The sequence below is a fragment of the Gracilinanus agilis genome, chromosome 4, assembly GCF_016433145.1.
Source record: "Gracilinanus agilis isolate LMUSP501 chromosome 4, AgileGrace, whole genome shotgun sequence".
NCBI classification, from domain to species: Eukaryota; Metazoa; Chordata; class Mammalia; order Didelphimorphia; family Didelphidae; genus Gracilinanus; species Gracilinanus agilis.
The window spans coordinates 45,776,224-45,799,086 of record NC_058133.1 but is presented as its reverse complement, the minus strand read 5'-3'; the positions used below and the strand labels follow the sequence as shown (position 1 = coordinate 45,799,086).

Below are 22,863 nucleotides of genomic sequence, written 5' to 3'. Positions count from 1 at the left end.
ACAAATTCTACATCCTACTGGACAACATGAGGGCCATGTAAAAGTATGTACATTGGAGGCCAGAGATCTTAGCAAAGGTACAATATTAGAATACACCCAATAATTAGACAAAGCACATTGTAATTGTAAAAAAAATCTATAAATGGTTAATCCAAAGACCAGAGTTTGACTCCTCACTAAGCTAGAATTAGTGTGTCCTTATAATAAGCATGTCTCATAAACAATCTGGGCCTCAGATTTCCAATCTTTTCTAATCCCTTTTCTAAAATTCTTATAAGCCATTTACTTCATATTTAAAGTGGGAATATTTTAAATTAACAGTAATGTAAATATGCTTAGCAAAAAAAATCAGTAGTTATACTAAATTATTACTAAAATTAGAGACAAAGAACAATTAACACTTCCATATAATAAGAACAAAAAGATGAGTTAAGAATTCTTGTTTATATTCATGTTGGCTCCTCACTCTAGTTTTGACCATGCCAGTTTCCCTTTAGAACAATGAAAGGGGATAGATAATTTCTGACTCATTCACTCCCACCCCCACCAATTTAAGCATATACCTATCCTGGAATGTTCGCTCAAAAGCAACCAGAGGTACTCCATTCCATTCCTAACACAAGAATATGGAACAAAAAATTTAGGAAAGGATGTTAATAGAGGAGCCACATAGTGCAGGTAAAATAAGGGACAGAGAACAAGATGGCTAAAAAAAGTATAGAGAAAAAGTCAAGCTCCTCAAAAGAAAAAACCTACAGGAAAACACAAAGTAATAAACTGGGCAGGATAGAGCAGGGTCACAAAACAATTAAGAAATATTATGTAATGGGGAAAATGCACTGAAAATTTCCAAAGAAAAACAAAGTAGAGAGACAAATTTGGCTGGTCCTCTAGAAATAATGGAGCAACCACCAGTCTCTAGAATGGTTCAAAAAAGAACTAGGAAAATTAAAACAGGAAGCAAGAGTAGAAGAAAAAAAAACTAAATATGTGTGTAAAAGAGCTCTCAATAACTTGGCAAAGCAAAACAATTTTGAATAATATGGCAAACACTCTCCAAGGAGGTGAAGCTCTGAAATGCAGAATTTGAATAGTTCAAAAATACAAATATAAAGGAAAAACTGACCCCCAAGAAGTCAGAACTTGAATTCTACAAGAATGGAATATTTAGAGATAATGTGAGGATCAATGGACTGCCAGAAAAACATGAAAAGACTAAACATATAGAACAGCAAATTATTCAAAATGGAACAGCATTTGAAAGAATTCGAAGGAGAATGAATGAAAGAAATCCACAGCTTTAATTGCTAAGGAAATGTATTAACTAAATTGTAGAATTTCACTATCAAAAGCCACAGATAGCACAAATAATCAAACAAAAGTACTTATATTCTCTAAGAAAAATGTAATAGCTCAGGACTAACCTATGTGTACAAGAAAATAAAGAGGTTGAAATATTTCAAAAAGTAAAGGGGATTCAGGATGTTCCTAAGGATAAGTTATCCTGCTCCTACAAAACCAAGTATGTAATATATTCATCATTAAAAATATAAACAATTTTAAGGAGAACTCATGCCTTAAGCAGACTTTAAAAAAATTAAAAGACTATTTGATGTGCAAATAATTCAAATGGCTGAAACAGGAAAGCTAAAAGAAAATTAACTCGAAAAAGTCTGAATAAGGAAGTCAATTTTTGCATGTTTCTAGAGCTCTCCTGTTTAGAAAACTGTTTAGAAAAGTTTACTACTGTTTAGAAAAGAAAATTTTTGTTTACATTGATCAAGGAGCAAAGAAAATAGGGGGTAGCTGGGTAGCTCAGTAGATTGAGAGCCAGGCCTAGAGATGGGAGGTCCTAGGTTCAAATCTGGACTCAGACACTTCCTAGCTGTGTGACCCTGGGCAAGTCACTTAACCCCCATTGCCTGCCCTTACCACTCTTCTACCTTGGAGCCAATACTCAGTATTGACTCGAAGATGGAAGGTAAGGGTTTTAAAAAAAAAAAAAAGAAAGAAAGAAAGAAAAGAAAATATAAAAAGATATCATCAAAGGGCAAAAGAATTTAAAGGGTTCTAATGATCTGAGGAGTATAAAAAAAGTCAGGAGAAAGGTAAAAGAAAGAAATGAGCAGACAATGCAGGAACTAAACATGTGACCTAATTAATTCTTTCTGGAGGTCAGTGGGGAAGCCAGGAGGAGGAAAAGAGTGTTATTCAGAGGGCAGTTTTAGAAAAGGATAAAAAAGTTAAGTGATACTTCTTAGTTGTGTCACCCTGGGCAAGTCACTTACCCCCCACTGCCTAGCCCTCTTTGCCTGGGAACCAATACACAGTAATGATTCTAGGATAAAAAGGAAGAGTTTAAAAAGAAATTCAGAAATACTACCTCTCGAAATAAGCAGATTCATTACATATTTATAACAAATCACAAGTATTCTATTATTGTTATATTATACATTATATTATGTTCCATATTTTAAAAATAAAAAATGGTAAGAAAAAAGTTAAGTGTCAATAAGAAGTTAGGAATGTATTTTTGGCAACTTGCTTATAAAAAGGAATGGAAAAATGGGGAGACTGGGTTAAGAAGATAGTTGACTGTAATTTGGGATGAGGAAGCAGGAGGAATCTTGAAATTTACTTTTAGAAAAGGAAGAAAAGATAAATGTATGTTAAAAGAATTGATAATATCCTTGGGTCAAAAGACAAATCAGAGAAGTGTTTATTTTAAAACTATGTAAAAAGATGATTATATACACTAAGAGATCTCAGAGGCAAAATTTTTAAAGTAGAATAAAACAGAGAGAACCTGAGAATATAATTTTAAAAGCCTAGAAAAACCAACAAATTAACAACTCTTAAAGCACAAACCAAATTGTCAAAATCAAACAATAAAGTGATTAAATTGAAAACAAAAAGATTATAGAAATGATAACTAAAACCACAACAATATTCTGAAAAGTCTAATAAACAGAATGAGGAAAATTAAATTGCAAGAATAAAAAATGAGCATCAGGTGATTCAAGAACAGAGTATGAACGTTATTAGAAATTACTAAATTATAGGCCAGACAAATGGAGAACTTAAAGGGATGAAAGGATTGTCTTTTTACAAATATATAAAAAAACCAAATTGACATCCCAAGTGCAGAGAAAAAAGACTTAGTAAAAGTCATAAATAAATTATCTAGGGGGAAAAAATATCATGTGTGGACAGATTTGGAAGCAAATTTTAGCAAATGTCCAAAGAGCAAACAAAAACTAAATGGAAAACATAGCACTTTATCAACCTCCTTAAATTCTGATGCCTGAATAAAGAAATGATAAAATAATAAGAACCACAGGCCAATTTCACTAGGATATTGTTATAAAAATATGAAATAAAATCTTAGTAAAGCTACTATTGCAATATACATTTAAAATATATTCAATAAAAATATTTCACTAAGACTAAGTTGAAGTTATACCAGAGACAACAAGGATAGTTCAACATTAGAATTAATAATCATATAAACAAAATCCATAGGATTATAACATGCAGAATTCATTTATTTTGTTTAAAAGAAATACACGTAACCATGAAAAAGTCCTTCTTTAATAAATGAATTCATAGGGGGCAGCTGGGTAGCTCAGTGGATTGAGAGCCAGGCCTAGAGACTGGAGGTCCTAGGTTCAAATCTGGCCTCAGACACTTCCCAGCTGTATGACACTGGGCAAGTCACTTGACCCCCCATTGCCCACCCTTACCACTCTTCTGCCTTGGAGCCAATACACAGTATTGTCTCTAAGACGTAAGGTAAGAGTTTAAAAAATAAAATAAAATAAAATAAATGAATTAATGTACAGACACATACATATTATTTACATAATATATATCATGTTATATATAACAGATATTAGATATAACATTAATCAAGAGAAGAAAAAAATTAGTTGCAGATAATTTACTCAGAAAACTCCAGAGAAATAATTGAAACAAGTTTCAGTAAAAGATAAAAATCATCAGTATTTCTGTATAGTACTAAAAAAACCAAGAGAAAATGACAGAAATTCTATTCAAAATGATAACTTAGAAAATGAATAACTCTAGGGAGAGTAAGGTAAGAATTTAAAGAAGGACTTGAGACAGGGAAGCAGGAGATATTCTCAAATGTACTTAGAGAAAAGGGAAAAGATACAAACCTAAATAAAGAGGAAGATAAGAACAACCTTAACAATGAGTGTTATAGAAACAACTGACTGCCATGTAAAGAATAACTACATAAAAACACACATGCAAGACTTTAACACAAATACAAAGAAATCTTTACAGAAATAATCAAATAATTGAAGCTTCATTTGTGTAGAGTAAAATCATGCCAATATAATAAAAATTATTAAATACCTATACTAATTTATTAATTTGATGCTATATCAACCTGCCACGGGAGATAACTTTGAAGAAATAAAGTAAAAAAATTCATTTGAAAGAGCAAAAAAGTCTTGAATCTCAAGCGTAATGGCTGACAAAAAGTGGGAGTAGAGGATCAATGGCATCATCAAGAAGTAATATTCTCGATTATTAGATATTAGTTACAAAATACTAGTTACAAAATACAAACAGTGGAGTCAATTAGGAAAGTAACACTCAGAAATAAATGAATGCTAACAGTCCAGGATTTTGTGTTATTTGGAATTTTGGCCATAATTATGGCCAACATGGCCATAATTAAAATATTACTTCTTTTAATATCCATCTATATCTATTTTAATCATAACAATTTGATAAACCTAAGAATACCAACTAATAAAGGGAAAGACTCCTTATTCAACATAAACTATTGGGAAAATGAATTGGTTGGAAGCTTGCCAGAAATTTGACTTTGACTAACATTCTCAGTCCATATACATACAGGAAGCTTCAAAATTACACACATGCCAAATATAAAAGACCACATAAATTTTTTAAAATAAGAAAATAGAATGAAGTGCCTACAAAAAAAGTAACCAAATGAGGTATAGAGATCATAAAAAATTTTGTTCACCTTAAATTATTTTTTGTATAAACAAACTCAATGCAGAAAAGAAATTACTAACTGTTAAAAAAATAAAATAAAATAAAACCTTTCCTTAAACTCTGATAAAAGTTTAATAACCCAAGATAGGAAACCAACAAATGTGCAAATAATCAACAATCACATGAAAGTTTGTTCCATCTCACTAGTAAGAAAAGTGCAATTAAAACAACTTAAGAAATTTCATTGCACCCAGTAAATTGGCAAAGACATTAAAAAAGGAAAAGAATCAATGTTAAAACAGCTGGGAGAAGACAACAGTAACACTCTGTTGCTAGATCTAAGTTAGTCCAACCACTCTAGAAAATAATATGACACTATCTGAATAAATTGTTCAAATCTTTTAATACAGAAATCTTACAAGTGTAGTCCAAAAAAGGTTAAAGATAGAAAGAGAAAGGAAGAAGAATCTCATTAATAGGGATTTTTGTTGATAGCAAAATTTAGAAACAAAATAGTTGGGGAACAGATCTATCATGTCAATAAAAGAGGAAGCAAACAGGAATTGGGTACAATAAGGAGAGTAATCCCAGATTTTGAGGTTTGTAGGACTCTGAACTTGACTCCCAACTCAAGCTATAACACAGTGGGCAAGAGTGAGACTCAGTAACTCCTTTCCAATTCTCAGTCCATGGTCCTGCTAATAGAATGAAATTATTATTGCACTGTAGCAAACAACCAGGGGCCTAGAGAGGTACATGGAAGATGTGGATGAAGCAATAAGATTAGAAGAAAAAAACAATGACCACAACAAACATTAAAATAGTCAAAGAAAAGGAGCCCTCTAGATCCTGAAGAGCTGCTAAGGGAACACACCTTTCTCCTCTCAGGAGAAGGCAGGATATGACATAACCATGCATAAATGTCTACTGTTACAGAATCCACCCCTGTGCCATATGACTTGGCTTGAATGTTTAAGAGGAAGGACACAAGAAAAGATGGAGTTAAGGGAAAATAATTAGTATTAAACAAAAAAGAAACTTCTTATTTCTTTCTAAAAGCCTTTTTCCCCCATTTAGCCCAAAGAAGTGTGCACTCACAAGAATTCTTGCAATTATTAATCTGAACAAAATTAGTCACTTAATAAATTTGATTATTAATGTGCAGTGCTAGGTTTCTCACTTCTTTCTCCACAATATCTCTTTAAACCTGTCTCCTGTTCTCTGGTCATCATCAGTCTAAACTCAAATTAGCACAAACAAAGCACCTCCTCACTCAGACTCTCCCCTCTGCTGCTCGCCCTGCACACAAGTCCAACGTGATCCTCTTGGGGTGAAGGTCTAACTAAAGCCCACGCCCTGCCTCCTCCTACCCTCCGTACACTCAAGACTCCAGGGGCCTCGACTGCTTCTGAGACCAGACGCACATGACTGCTGTTCTCTTGTGTCTTCACAGCTGGCTCCTTCTACCTGCCTTTCCTACACCCTGAAACCAACCCAGATTGTCCTCTGTACTCAATGTTGCACCCAGATGACGCTCCCTCTTTCCCCTCCATGCTTTTGCCGATACACTTTTCTCACTTCCACCTTTTAGAGGTCTTCACTTCAAGAATGTAGCTCAAGAACCAACCACCCTCCTACACAAAACCTTTCCTAATTTCTATCCCCTAACTCCCCATTCCTTTTAAATTTCTTTATTCTTTATTATTCTTTTAAATTTCTATCTATATTCTATGACACATCAATGTTGTCTCTCTCAATAAAATCTAATAAGCTCCTTGAGAAAAAGGTCTATTTAATTATTTATCTTTATATCCCTAGCACAGTACTGGGCATATAGCAGTGCTTAATAAATGCTTGCTGATTTAAAAAGAGGGTATTTTTTCCCCATGGTCTATGTACAAGGAATGGTGCTAGAAACTGGGATATAAATACCAGTTCCTACCTACTGGGAGCTAACACATTTAGTAGGATAATTTGCAAAAAAAAAATAAGATATAAGTTACAATGGAATAAGTGTCTATGACCTATCAATCACAGAGACATGAGATTGAAGCAGAGTAGAATTAGTTGTAAATGGGAGGGAGGGAAAAATTGGGATAGACCACTCATGGAAGAGACTTAATAGAAAGAAGGAAGGAAAAGGAAATAAGTATTTAATAAAAACATACTTTGTGCCAGGTTGTGGAGATCTCTTTATCATCTCTGATAATCTGATAAGGACAGTTTAGTTGATAAGGAAATAAGGACAGGACAAGGGAGTTGTCTTTTACCTCATGCTTCCAGCTCTGGCTCCAGGAGCATGGAGTTTATTTTATATATTTCAAGACTCATTTCACACAAAAGAACCCCCCTGAAACTTTGCAGTTTCTTTGCAGAAACTTTGCAGATGCGTAGAAGTTACAAATTATGTCACATCAAAACACAAAACATTGGCTTCAGAATAGACCAAGGCCAAGGCTGAATTTTGTCTAGGTTCTTATCAGAAAGCCAAGTTGGGGAGTGTCTTGGCCTTGGCTATAACAGGTAGCAGCATTCCTTGCTGTGTTAACAGTGTTGACCCTTTAAATTCAGGTTTAATAGGAACTTAAAGCTTTTCAATAAGGCCACAATACTTTTCAACAATAAATCACAAGGATCACAAAAGGGATCAAAAGAGGAGTCTCAGATTTTTATCTGTTCTCTTATTGGCTTCCCACACCAGGTACTGTGCTAAGTATTTTTTTTTATAACCCTTACCTTCTGTCTTGGAGTCAATACTGTGTATTGGCTCCAAGGTAGAAGAGCAGTAAAGGCTAGACAATGGAGGTTAAGTGACTTGCCCAGGGTCACATGGCCAGGAAGTGTCTGAGGCCAAATTTGAACCCAGGACCTCCCATCTCTAGGCCTGGCTCTCAATCCACTGAGCTTACCCACCTGCCCCCTGTGCTAAGTATTTTTAAAATATTATCTCCTTTGATTCTCACAACAATCCTGTGAGACAGGTGCTATTATCCCCATTTTACAGGTGGGAAAACCGGAACAAATTAGAGGTTAGATGACTTTTATCAGTTACACACCTAGTAAACATCTAGGGCTACACTTGAACTCGGGTTGCTCCTAACTCCAGGCCTAGTACTCTATCCCCTTACTGACATAAAAGGAATTTCAACAGGTCAATGTGGGAATGATATCCTCTAGCAATAGGAAGCAATGTGTACAAATGCATTGGGGTTGTACTGCATGAAAGCAACGGTATGACCGATATCAGACCACTTAGAGGGATGGAGAGAGAATCTGAATTGTAAAATGTCAGAAAACAATTGTCAAAAATTGTTCCTATATGTAATTGAAAAAAATGTGTTTTAATTTAAAAATTAAAAGCAAAAAAGCCTCAAATGCATGAGATTGAGAAAGCAGTCCCAGTTTATGATAGAATTTACAGGCCAAAAAAATAGAACTGAGTTAGACTATAAGAGCCTTGAATATCAAATGCAGAATTTGTAATTAATCTTGCAGAAAGTAATATAACTAGACTTAAATGATAGGTCTGAAGAATGGATTATGAGGTAGAAAGCAAGGAAATCAGTTAATATAGATGGCCTGGAATGGAGTTAATAATCAGATTCTACCTCACTTTCCTATTTCTGGACATCCATTCTCACCCATGCTTAGGAGGGAAAGAGGAGGAAACTAGCAAAGGAGCAAGAGGAGAAGTAACAGAGATATAGGAAGATAATGCATAATATAAGAAAATTGAAATAAGATACTTACAGTCCCTGAACTGTCTTCAACTTTTTCTTTAGGTTTTTGCTTTTGTGGTGTCAGAAGAGAAATCATTTCCTTTTTCATTTGCTGAAGGACTTTCTTGAGTTCAGCATTTTCTAAAAGAATTTGCTTCTGGCGTTGTTCATAGTCACTCAACAGAATTTTATACATTTCATCTTCATTCCTAGGAGGAAAGGGTATAGTCAGCATTAAGTATATCATAAAAAGGAATCTGAATTAAAATATAAAAATTTGTAAATTTTAAGTAAATGTTACCTAGCTTCAGTTTTGCCAGTTCTCCAAGCACCTCTCTTTCCATCTGCTCTCCCAACACAATTTAAAATATCCATAGCTACCAATAATAAAAAAAAAGACAAGTTACATATTTTCAACTTTTTGAAACTCCAATCTATAGTATATACTGGTAAGCAAAAAGAAAAGATTATAGGTCAGCCTGAATTGTTATCATATTTCAAACTACATGAATTCATATGCAGCCTAACCTCATCTCCCTGAGTACTTCTTACTATGGAAAGATAAAATGGAAAGTTGGAAGTTAGGGTAGGAAGTTAGTTAGTAGAGATAAAGTTATTGCCCAATGAGGGGTAAATAAAAGTTTAAAGTCTTTGATATAAACGTATGTGTTTATGACCTGTTTTATTTGTTGAACATTCCTCATTCCAAATGAAGCCAAAAAAATTCCATGTCATCTTGGGCTACTCTGAGACATCATACTGTCCAACACTAGGGATGTGGTAGTTCTACTGAGCTTTGCCTTGCTTTCTTTTGGCTATGGCCTTCTGAGGAAGGGTAGTGATGAACTGCAGTATGTTCAGAAAAGAAACCAAGATGGAAGAAGTTTTCATGAGCATGTAAGTATGAGTCTTGGTGGGTGGACTTGGTTACATGGGCTCTGAAGAAATGAAGACTTTAAGGGAGAGATACATAATAGCTATCTTCAAGTATTTGAAGAGCTGTCATGTGAAAAGGGGCTAAACTAGACAAGGGATTCTTAATCTGGTATCTGTGAACTTAAAAATGTTTCAAAATTGCATTCGACAAAATTAGTACTTTTTAATGCATTTAAAAACATCATTCTGCAAAAGAGACGGTCTCTAGGCTTTTATCAGATTACCAAGGGGATCTAGGACACAAAAAGTTATAAACACACATGCACACAGTTATTTAAGCTAAAATTCTATGACTAAGCTTTGGGGAAAAAATTGCCTTACCATTTAAAAACTTTACAAAGTATTTTATATAGATTAATTTATTTCATCCTCCGAAGGTAGGTAATATAAATGCTAGGGAATGTATGAGTATTCCTTCCAATAAAGCAAATCACAATATATCTGTATTCTTTAATCCTTGAGCTTTATCCCCCATGCCTTCCTCTATATTAATGGGTTGGGGTAGTAAATAATTCAACACACTAAGAAGCTTTCTTCTATATCTACATCAGCTCTTGAAACTTTGTGGCTATCTTTAGATTATCTCTTGTTCTTGCTATATAACTTGAATACCTTCTTTTGCAGTTGAAAATCAATCAGAAAATATCCTTTATGTCAAGTTTCTTTTGGTTTTTTTTTGTGTGAATAAGTAATTATATATGCATGCACATATACATCTACATATAAACATGTATATAGAGTTCTTTAAGCTCCTCATTATTAAAAGGGTAATAAGAAAATTTGTACTTCCAAGGCATAGATTGCTTTAGTACTTTAAAAAATGTTAAAAAAAAATTTGAATTCCAAATTGTCTCCCTTCCTTTTCCTTCCCCTCCTTCATAGACTTTACATGTTATGCCATGTTACTTAATCAAATTATAGGAAGAAATAGAGTAAAAAACTATAATTGTAATTGATCCTCAATGTACTCCTTTAGACTTAAGACAACCTAACAAAACAATAAACAAGAAATTAGGCATATTTAGATGAACTTTAAAAAAATTAGAAATTATAGATTTCTAATGATTATTGAATAAGAACAGAAAAGGCTTAACAAAATTCTCAGCAATATATGTGGCACCTTTACAAAAATTGGCTTTATACTGAAATAAAAAACCATACCAAAATGCAAAAGAAGTAGAAATACTGAGCCCATCATTTACTGACAACGCAATGAAAATTATATTCAATAAAGGGCCTTTGATGAAAAAAATTAAGTTAATTGCATACCAAATAATTTAATACTAATAAAATTAGTGTGAAAGAAAAAATTATAGAAACAATACAAAATTTCAAATAAAATGGTAATAAGACAATATATCAATTTTTTTAATAAGGATGCAGCTAAAGCAGTCCATAGGGGAAAATACGGATCTTTAAACATTTTAATCAACAAAAGGGAAAAAAAGTAAATCAATGAGTTGGGCATGCAACTATGAGAATTAAAATAATATATCAAAACCCTCAAAAACAAACGATACAACAGAATTTCTGAAAAAAATCAAAGTATATAAAAAGATATAAAAAAATTAATTAATGGAGCTAGGGTTTTTTTTTAAATCAATAAAAAGTTAATGATTTTTAAAAAGGAAAATCAAAAGCAGAAATGGAAAATTCACAACAACTGAAGAATAAATTATCAGGAACAATTTTGTCCATAATATGCCAACAAAACTTAGAATTAATGAATACTTACAAACATATAAAATAGTAGATTAATAAGACAATAAACTTAAAACTCATTACCCAAAAAAGAAATTTAAAATCAAATGAACTCCCCAAAGCAAAAGTTCCCAGACCAGATGGATTTATAAATAAATTCTAACAAACATCCAATAAACAAGTAATTTCAATAGCATACTAACATTTTTGCAAAAACAACAAAAAAAAAGGACCTAATTACAACCTCTTTTATATGATACTAACATAGTCTTTATACCTAAATATAGCGGGGAAAAAAACAGAAAAAGAGAACCTCAGACCAAAATACTTAATGAACATTAATGATAAAATCTCAACATAAAATATTAGCAAATCAGCTACAACAACATCGTATAAAGATTAAACACTATATATTTTACTTTATACCAGAAACATAGAATTGTTGATTCAATGTAAGGAACATTATAAATATAATAAACCACATTAATAACATTAATAATAAAAACTACAAGATTATGTGAAGATATGCTGAAAAGACTTGACAAAATCCAATACATGTTTATATTAAGAGCATTTTAAAAGTTAGAAATAAAATTTCCTTAACATAGCAAATAGTATTTATCTAAGCCAAGAATAAACATTAAATGTAAGAAAAGTTGCCCAACCAAATTAGCTCAGGGGAAAAGCAAGAATGTCCATTACAATAATTACTATTTAATACTGTGCCAGAAATGTCAGTTAATTTATAAAGAGCAATGAGAAAGAGAAAATAAGGGAACAAAATATAGGTAAAGAAATACTATTTATTTTTTCAGATAACATAAGTTATCTAAGAACCCTAGAGTAAACTAAAAATTATTTGCAACAAATTCTAAGTTGTAGAATATATATAATCCACAAAGTTAAAAGCAAAGTTCAAGAATATAATAATCCACATAAATAATTAGTTTTACTATTTCTTACCAACAAAACCATGCAGAAACAAAAACAAAAGAAATCTGAATTAAAGTCTAAAATATTTCAGAGTCTATCTATGAAGACACAAACTAAAAACCACATAAATCCAACCACACAATACAGAAATAGAGACAGATCTAAATAATTGGAGAAAACACAGGTAAGTTGATATAATAAAAATAACAATACTACTTTCAACTAATAGACTTATTCAGTACTACTCAAAACTATCAAAGGATTATTTTATAGAGCTAAGAAAAATAGCAAATCATCTGGAAGAACAAAGTGTTAAGAATGTCAAGGAAAATTATTAAAAATATGAGAACAAATAGGGCTTAGCACCCAGTAGTTTCCAATCTACATTATAAATGATTATATAAAACAGTAATCACTAAAATAATTGAATACTAGACTAGTTAAAAAATAATGTGGAACAGCTTAGTTACACATCATAAAGCAAATGAACACGGGAACACAATGTTCAATAAACCTCAAAAATCCTAACTCCTTGGGGTAAGGACTCACTATTTGGCATAAGTGCTAGAAAACCTGGAAAGTAGTCTGGCAGATATTAAGTACAGATAAAAATCTTATTTTCATAAATCAAGATAGAAGTCTAAATAGAGACATGGCCAAATACATAAAAGGTGACAACAAAAGCATAGCAGAAGAGCAAGGAAGAATTCTCATCTGTATATAGGAGATGGGATCAAAGAGTATAAAAATAGACAATTATCAAAATTCCTTGCCTCTAAAAGACAATACTACCATCTGTCAGACTTGTTGTGAGGATAAAATGAGATATTTTTAAACATTCTGCAAACCTTCAAGTTTACATGAACACTAGTTACTGTTATAACTAAGAAGTTCTTTGCATAAACAAAACCAACTCAGTTAAAATAGGAAAAACAAAACAGGTAACTGGAAAAAAGCAAGTTTCTCTGATAAAATAATCACATTCAAGACATTTAAGGGGCTAAATTCAAATTTATATGATTATCATTCCCCAACAGATACATGGTGGTCAAAGAAACAAATACAAGTTAACAACATTAAAACATGTTCAAAATCACTAATAATTAGAAAAAGGCAAATTAAGGCAATTTTGAGCTTCTACCTCACACCTCTAGGACTGGAAAAGATGACAAAAGTAGAAAAAGATAGATATTAGAGGGGCTATGGGAAAACAGGCATATTAATATACATAGTAGAGCTAAGTCTTAGTTTAGCTGTTCTGAAAAACAATTTTTAAAGATTTCCAAAAAGTTACTAAATTGTAAATGTGGTTTGACTCAGCTATATACCACAACTAGACATATACCCTTAAAAAGATCAAAAGTAGAGGGGAAAGACAACTATTTGTATCATCTCTTTTTATGCTGGGGGGAAAAAAAAACCCTGAAAACTAAGGGGATGTCTATCTATTGGGTATTGGCTAAACAATTTATAGTATTTAGATGTAAAATAATATTTATTGTGCCATAAGAATGATGAAATGGTCAGTTTCAGAGTAAACTGGGAAGCCCTCTATAAAGTGATTACAGAGATGTGAGTAGAAACAGGAAAATAACTTATACAATGATGGCAACATTATATATATTAAAAAAAACTTTAAAGAATTTATGCCTGATCTATGAAATAACAAACCACTATATCAGAGAACTAAAGATAAAGTACACAATCAGGTGATGACTTATAAAGAAGGAGATACACATTTTTGGAACATGGCCAAAAAGAAAATTGTTTAGCCTGACTATGCATATTTATTATGAGGGTTTTATTTGACTTTTATTGTTGTTGTTCAACTGAGATGAAGAAATGTGAAGTGAAAATAAATATTGAAAAAAAATTTAAATACTAAAAATTATTTAGCTTATTGCCTAGACAAAAGCTTTTAGAATCTTTCTTGAATGGGTATTAAAAAAAAAAAAGTCAGACCCACAGTTTGGACAACCCTTGATCTAGGTTGATTCTTGCCCAGATTCCACTGAGCTTGAAGTGATCTCTTTCATAGGACTTAGCACTCCTCTTATATATAATCATTTAAATTATATTTTTCCCCCTACTAAGTTATAAGGCCCTTGAAGGAGGAGACCATATTTTTCTTATCTACTTTCCCCACCATCTATCCCAATGAAAGGAATATAGTAGTAACTTGAGTGGTCTGAGAAATTAACCCTAAAATACCACACTTTTTTTCCATTGTAATTTACCCTCCTCCTGTTCTAACTTATTCTGAAGATCATGACACAACTGCTCCTTGCCTTATCAGTTTTTAAATGGTCTTTAACTAAAATGAATTTAGAGCAGACTATTTTATATTATCTTTAAGGCTTAATGTTTCTATACCGCTTCAAAGTTAGAAAAATAAACAACTATTAAGTATAGCTGCTCATAAGCAAATCAGAGAATTCTTTCCATAAAGCTGTATTCTGGTTGCTTTATAGATGATTTTCTTGATCTAAAATGGTAAATGTATAAAGCATGAAAACCAACACTCCAAACTAACATGCTAAGTCCCTTATATTTGATTTCTCAAATCAAAACATATCCCCAATAATTACAACTTCTTTACCTCTTTACTACTTATTTTTCAGATGTTTACCTGTTTTTTTATCCTTTTTATTCATAACAAGTTGATGAAGACGTTCCTTTAGCTTGTTATATTCACGCTCTTTTCTCTTCATATCATGATTATACTGAGTTGCCCGACTCGAAATGATATTCTGTAATTTTTGTACCTTAAAAAAAGGTATTTGCTTTTAAATAGGTGTCCCTTTAAACAATGTATGCATTTGTATTATAATTTCAAAAGTGAATAAGAAAATAACCTTTCTCCCTTGGATATTCTGGATGAGGCCCATCCCATTCATCCCACCACCAAGTCTATATTAACTGGAAAGAAGCCATATCTGAAGAATTAAAAAATTATTCTTAATTCAAGAAGTAATTCAGACATCTACTGTGTACAGAACACTTCTAGTCACCAAGGTTTTTAAGTAAGCCTTACTTTCTTCCATCAACTGAAATACTGTCTTGTTATGGCATAGAGATGACTGCTTGACTCTCAAAGGCTCATCATGATTATAATACGAAGGGCTTCAAACATAAGTGCAAAGACTCTTGTGTCTATTGGCCAAGAATAGCTTAGCTAAGTTCAAAGAGCTCAGAGTAAATGGTGGAGAAGAGTACCACTAGGTGAGGAGTTTTTTTTTCCCCCAAAGGAACTCACCAAACCACTACTAAGCAGTGGAGAGAAGTAATCTGCATATACAACCTGTATGAATCACAAATCTTGGAGGTTTATTTATTCAATAACATTGAAAAAAATGGTAGTCTTAATTACCAACTCAGAATTAAGTCCTTCTTGCTATGCAACCCTCCTTGCACATGCATAAAGGCCACAATTTTCCTAATTGTAAGACCTTTCCACAATTATTTCTCTAACTTTCCCCCTTCAACTCTAAAGCACAGCTCACAAATTACTAATGTAAATCCAGGGTCTATATGAGAAACAAAATCCAGAACTCTTGCTCATTATTAGTGTTTGTATGTCCTATGTCAAGAGACAATATTCTAACTATAATCACTGTCAAAATGAGATCATCAATTGGGTCTACTGTAATTTTCAAGTCAAAGTGTGGTCCAGAGTTCTAGAAAAAACTACCTAATTCAAAGGACTACATGGTTTTCAGTTAGTTGCCACCTATTTATTAGATATATAGTAATTGAGGTAAAAATCATTCCAAAAGTGTTTTAAAGCCATTCTCAAACTAGTAATTAACTATAGTTAATATGCTTTATACTACTATTGAAAATAGGCATTCTGGATTTCCAAATTCTCATATGTTAAGGGTTGTGTTTGCAGGACAACTGAGACAATAGTGTTCTTAAATCATAGTTGAGATCTAGTAAATAAACAAGTTGAGATCTAATGAATAATTCTTTGAACCCAAGTTTCAGATCAGTAGGTCTAGCTATAGCATTGTAACTAACTGGTGCCAAAAATGATATTTGGGATATAGTATTTAATATTTTTGTACTAATTCTTATCATGCTAAAAATTACTAATGCATGACAATGTTGAGATGTCATTAAGTGAAAAAAGAATGTGGGACAGGAGATGGAAATATATGGTGGATGTTAGAGGTTTAATCTTAAGTGAAAATAAATCAGAAGAGCAGAGCAGTTAGCCAGGAGATGTGAAGTAAATTAGCTATTGACAAGTATACCAGAAGGGATAGTAAATCTTAACTTGAAATTTTATTGAATAAGTTGCAACACAGCACACCAACTGACAATGGAGTACATAAGATTTTGCTCTTTCCTACTTTAAGGAAAGAATGGATACAAAATCCATATACCTTATACTACCAAAAAAATTCACTAGGACTTGATCAATAATAGCTATGACTCACCTCATCCTTCTCATTTTTAAGTAATTGGTGCAAATTTCTGTTCTTGCCTTGTAGCTGTCTGTCTCTCTCCTGAAGCCCAATCATTTCCCTCCTAGATGTTTCTAGTTGTTCCTAAAACATCCATATTCAGCCTTGAGTAAAGTTCACACAGAATTCAAACCTAATTTACTTTTAAGAGTCTAAAGAAGTTATAGATACATTAATATTTTTGCCATTCTAAAATAAAAGATATTGTCTATTTTCAAACAAACTTTCTTTTTTAATGAAGACTGGCTATAAAATAAGACAATTATGTTTAAACAGCAGAATTTGCATAGACAAAGGAGTGCTATTTCCTGTGAATTAAGCACTTTCAAAGGTGACACACATTACAGTAATGCTGCCATTACTCAAAGTGTTATTGTGACTCCTGGAATAAGCTTAAAGATTATGCCACAGTCCTTTGAATAGTCTCAGGAAAGACAAATCTTTACTTTTTCAGTATTAATTTGGTTTTGGAAAAATGAGTAAGAGTCCAATTTAGTGAAGATGGTCAATAATATGTTTTTGAATCAAAATTAGGTATGACTATAAAGTAATTTAACTGATTTTCTTACACGGTTTATTAACTCTAAAGACAATTTCACAAAGAGGAATCACAAAAATGTATTACACAAGGACATGATTAGAATAAAATATGTAAAATCCCAAAGTGCCTACCTTTGAAGGGAACAATATGCATTAGGGTGCAAAAGTTTTGGTGATTGTGGGGTTTTTTAAATTAAATTTTATAGTCACATCTTATGTGCTTCACTTGATTAAGAACCCTTTGAAATGTTCAAATTTTTCCAATCCTGGAGAAAAATAACTAATCGACTATTGTTTCCCCTGTATTTCCTGGGCCCCACCTATTAAGGAAGTAAGATTAGCTGTAGATCACAGTAGTTACTGTTCCAATCTGTAAAGTTATTCTCCTCAGTGGGGACTATGTTATTGCTGTGAATTTGGACTTGAATTTGACCCTAATTTAGAACAGAAAACTACCTCCCAGAATCCAGAAGGCACCCACTGCACCAGAAGATCCAGAGTGAACTTCGAGACATGACGAATTTGAACTTTGGGGGTGGGGATGGGGGTGGGTGTTGAACGTATTTATTTTGAATGGACTTTTATGCCAGAAAGAGGACTGCCCCCTAAATGGCCTTTTGTCAATGTACCAAACATTGGTTTTGCTCTTTCTCCTTTTATTTCCCTTTTATCTCTTAATTATTGTAAACTTTGATTATGTTTTCATGATCCATTGGAGAGACTGGATTACAGGGGGGGATGTAAAGTTGAAATGACCTTGTACCCCTTTAAACTATATTACCCAAACTCCTTTTCACCATACCCATAATTCCTTAAGTTTTTCTTATTGGTAGCAGGCTGTATTGAAATGGGTTTTTTGGCGTGGTCATGGGGTCTTTGGCACCTAAGGCAGTGTGGTGAAGGGTGAGTTGGGAGTCTTTCCCAGTGTTTTAATAAATCCTTATAAATATCATACTTTGGAGGCATTGAATATTAATTTTAAAACTTACAAATCCAACTCTAGAAAATGGGAGGACTGTAACTCAGTTCCATTTTGCAGTTCTGAGCTCTTCCAAATAAATTTTAAGTCCTGTGAAGTGACTTATAATTAACTATCATAGATCCTTTAGAACAAGAGAACCAGCCCAAGTCCTGAATGGACCTTTTAAAAAGCCTCTGAATAGTCAGTCACTTCCTCCAGGTTTGCAACAGTCCTGTGGGTAGGTGATAGATAATATACTAACCAGAGCACCGAACAAGACTTTGAGCTAATCTCAATTGGTTGGTCTGCAGGATGTTAAAGAGAAAGCAAACATTCTTACAATAAAAATAAATAACAAAAAAAAAAAGTGTTGCTGTTAATCAGCTGGGCACAAGTGAAAATAGTTTTAAAAAGCAACTGATACTATTCTCCATTAGGTTATAAAGTGGCTAGACAGGCAGCAGGTTGTTAGGAGCTGAGCAAAAAGCAGCCTCTAAAATCCAAAAGAAATCCAAGAGGTCACAGGAGGGTTAGGCCACCATTCTAATATATATAATACAACTTTTCCTGCCAAGGAACATAAATGTGTGTTGTTGTTGTTTAAGAAAAGTAGGGAACAGACTGATCTAAATAATGAAGAAGTTCTTGTACAGCTAAGAGAGACAGACAGAAAGATGTTCAGGGGCCTTTTTAAACAAGGAAGATGATGTGAATATAAGCCTATATGAAGAAAGATTCAGTCTGAGTATTGCAATTCTTATTATAGATTACATACCTAATAAGAAACAAAAAGAAAATACATGACATCCATGGTACATTTAATTTGAAAGATCTCTTTTTTTTCTTAGTGAAGTTGTTGGGATGTAACACACACATCAATGACTCAGGGGAAAAAAAATTTCTCTTAAAAGAAACAAACAATCCTAACATCTTGCCTAGTCTTATTTGGAGGCCCAGGAGATTTCTGAAAAGAATAGCTCATCATCTATGATGACTTTAAATCCTGGCCCACTTTTGTATTGTGTACTGGCTCCTTTAGTACAAGTGTCCTTCTGAAAGGAATATCTTTCTCAGGATTTTTGCTCTAGTTTAATAAGACTTTTTCATTAGTGTCATCTGCCTTGTTAGGAAACAAGTTCTTTATAATCATAAATTTCATCATTATTATTCCTTAACTGTATCTGCTATATCCAGATGGTCACAAACAGTTCATAAAGTAAACATCTTCATTATAAATATTAAGATGTAGAAATTATTGCCTTCTTGCATTAAGTGCTTGCATTAACACACACAACAATAGTAAGATAATTATCACTAAAGTTTATTTAACATGTTTGGCAAATAAAATAACTGAAAATGTCTACCATCAATTTACATAACATAATTTGAATGCAAATTGAATATAATTTCTACCTTCAGCTTGGAATAGCAGTTCTGTAGATGGTCCATATCACTTCCCAGTTTCAAATTCTGCGATTCCACATTTTCCTGAGCTAGGAGGTTCTTTCGATGAAGTACAAGTAGTTCATGGATACAATTTAAAACTGCAACTATATTTAAGTCTCTTTTAACCTCTTTACCTTTGGACTCTTCATATAATGAAGGAAAACCTAAAGTAGTAAGCTCCTGGTAGGAGAAAAATATTATTTTTCTAAAATCATTTGATGAACAACTTAAAACATAGATGACTTTCAAAACTATCCCCAGAACACTTAAACATTGTAACATAGTTGTCCTTAGTAAAATATTTGCTCTCAGAGCTTTTAGACATTATGCTTGAATAAACTGATTTTTCATTATTTTATTTTTTAAATTACCTGATCAAGATAGGATATACTCTGGTCAACATTCTCTTCTGTGCAGAAAGCCCTGAAAAAATTGTGCACATTCTTTGCCAAAGGTAGTGAAGTACACAGAATTTGCTGTGAGTATAAACTTGAAGGAGACATATTGGTTTCTGAGGTAAACTGAGAAATATTTTTGCTTTCTGAAAAAAAAAAAAATCAAGAAAAAAAATCAATATAAATTATTTAGAATATGTACCCCCAAAACATTCTAAGTTACATGGATTTTAAGAGTACTTTCAAATAAGAACAAAGATTTTTTAAAAATATTTTATTTTCCCAATTACATGTATAATTTCCAACATACATTTCCCAAAATTACAAGATCCAAATTATCTCCTTCCTCCCAGAGATGGTAAGTAATTTGATCTGGTTGATACATTACATTTATCACGCAAAACATACTTCCATATTGGTCACTGTTTTAAGAGAATACTAATAAAACCAAAACCTCAAAATAAAAATATAAATAATCTGAAGTAAAAAAGAGTATGTATGCTTTGATCTGCACTGCAACTCCAACGATTGTATGAATAAGCATTTTTGATTTTTAAAAAATGTAATATTTTGTTCTCATGGGGCCAATGCATAGAATAGCTTCTAAATCATTTTTCTCTCCTCCTATCCCAAACACCATAAAATTAGGGCATAAGTCTTTAATTTTCATCTTAACATTTTTTCCCATTAATTTGGGCCTTCTGAATGACAAAAAATCTACTCAACCCACACCTTGTTCATTTTTTAAAATGTCAGATAATCAAAAAGCATTTTATTAAGCAATCATTACATGTGAGTCCCTGCCCTCAAGAAGCTCATAATCTAAAATAATATGTAAATAAATATATTGAAGATATATACAGAGTACAGGGAAGGTAATCTCGGAGGACAAGGCAAAAGTAACTGACAGAAGGTAAGGATTAAAAAAAAGACCCACTGAATACATACTATGTAACCATCACTAAGTCACTTAACTTTTTGAGTCTTAGTTTTCTCATCTAGAAAATGGAGACAATGATGCCCCTGATCCCTACCCTCCTCGTGCTCTTGTTAGAATACACACCCACTCATCTCTATATGAAAGCATCTATGTGTGTCGCAGACTTACAAGAAGCCATGATGAGCACTGTGCTACTACACATTCTCTCTGAGCAAAATAGGGCTTTCTGCCACAGATCAGTGGCTGCCTCAATCTGGCTGAAGACCTCACAGAAGAGCCTCCCACCCCTTTAGATAAGTTCAGAACAAAGGAGAGAAGAAGCCCTGGGCCCAGAAGGGCCACCCCACACCCCTCCCCTCCCTTAAATCTGTGAGGAGGCTAGAACCACACTCCCCACATATTCTCTGACCTTGGGCATCTCTCAAGGAAGCAGATTTCCTTGAGGCAAGAATAAACCTCCATCAGCACCAAAATTGGGTTTCTACACTTATTAAGAACCAGCTGAATCTCTTAACTAAGTTCAGACACAAAAGAACCAAAGATCCACTTAGGCAGTTACAAGACAAAATCAATGAACTGTAAATAAGATCAATTAAAAAAATAACAAAATCCATTTCCTCTTCTCAGAGCTAAACAAGGTGGGTAAGGCCAGGCCCTAGGGATAGGGAGCGAGCCTCCACCCTGGCCAAGAGAAGACCTCTTTGTCAGAGAAAGGAGATGGAGGAGGAAAACATGAGATGAAGAGATGGGAAAAGAAGAGGCCAACACTACTGGGCTTCCGTTATGAGGTCTGTGGCCCAGGGTGAGGGCAGGAGCCGGGCTCAGCTATCCACAGCTATGAGGGAGTAACAAAGGGGCCGGCCCACCGCAGCTGAGGCCAACATGAGGTTGTGGAGCATGGGTTTTTTAAAATATAATTTTATTATGCATTTTTAAATAACATGTACTTATTTTTTTCTTCCTTCTATCTTCCATATTTAAGCAAAGCAGATTCCAGCACTGGGCATAACCGAAACTGTATGTCACATTCCCCTCCTGGTTAACTGAGTATCTCTTCAGCCAAGTTTTCAACAAGCTAGTTATTTAATCCAAATAAGAATTTAAGTTCATTCGAGTTACCACAATTTATTTTTTTCAAAACTAGGATTACCTGATGAAGGGATTGGTACTGTAATAGTCCTCCAATCTCCCATAGCAACCAAGACAGCCAGGAGACCTGAGTGACTGGCTCAGCAATGAAGCATTCAGCCCTACACGGCTCTCAAAGTCTTCTACGTAGGCATCATCTACAAACACAAAGAACATTTGGGAACACCCAGAGTAACTAATGCAGTCATAAGATTAAGGAAGATGTAGGAAAACCTCAATACCTAACCATGGGATTAAACTAATGGTCTCAAAAAGGGAGTGGGGGAAGAATGGAGGAATATCAAATATTTAGAATAAGAAAAGGAAAAAACCAAGACCCAAGGCAGAATCCCTATCTGGTGAGGCTCCTATCTCAAGACTACAGGGAGCTAGTTAGCTGGCAGAACAGATAACAGCACTGAACCTGCAGTCAGGAAGACTTGAGGTTTATCAAATCTGGCCTCAGACACTTATTAGATGTATAACTCTGGGCAAGTCACCTGACCATCTGCCTCAATTTCCTCATTTGTAAAATGGGAATAAAAACTACCTTGCAAGGGGGAAGCTGGGTAGCTCAGTAGATTGAGAGCCAGGCCTAGAGATGGGGGGTGTCCTGGGTTCAAATCTGGTCTCAGACACTTCTCAGCTGTGTGACCCTGGGCAAGTCACTTGACCCCCATTGCCTAGCCCTTACCACTCTTCT

General features: G+C 33.5%; 1 protein-coding gene across 4 annotated transcripts in view; it reads right to left on the bottom strand.

The window, feature by feature from the left end:
* The window catches only part of LOC123243568 (SSX family member 2 interacting protein), a 34,701-nt gene extending 12,419 nt beyond the window's left edge, over positions 1-22,282 (bottom strand). For 2 of the 4 annotated variants that reach the window (XM_044671560.1, XM_044671561.1), the window contains exons 1-7: positions 22,183-22,282; positions 20,069-20,238; positions 19,665-19,877; positions 16,724-16,834; positions 14,911-15,046; positions 9,013-9,088; positions 8,743-8,920 (exon numbers count right to left, since the gene is read on the bottom strand). In XM_044671560.1, the coding sequence (XP_044527495.1) occupies positions 8,743-8,920; positions 9,013-9,088; positions 14,911-15,046; positions 16,724-16,834; positions 19,665-19,877; positions 20,069-20,238; positions 22,183-22,225 (927 nt within the window). In that variant the 5' untranslated portion in view covers positions 22,226-22,282. The remainder of the gene's footprint in view (positions 1-8,742; positions 8,921-9,012; positions 9,089-14,910; positions 15,047-16,723; positions 16,835-19,664; positions 19,878-20,068; positions 20,239-22,182) is intronic. The other 2 variants (XM_044671562.1, XM_044671563.1) reach the window with 2 other exon arrangements.
* Positions 22,283-22,863: the final 581 nt, after the last annotated feature.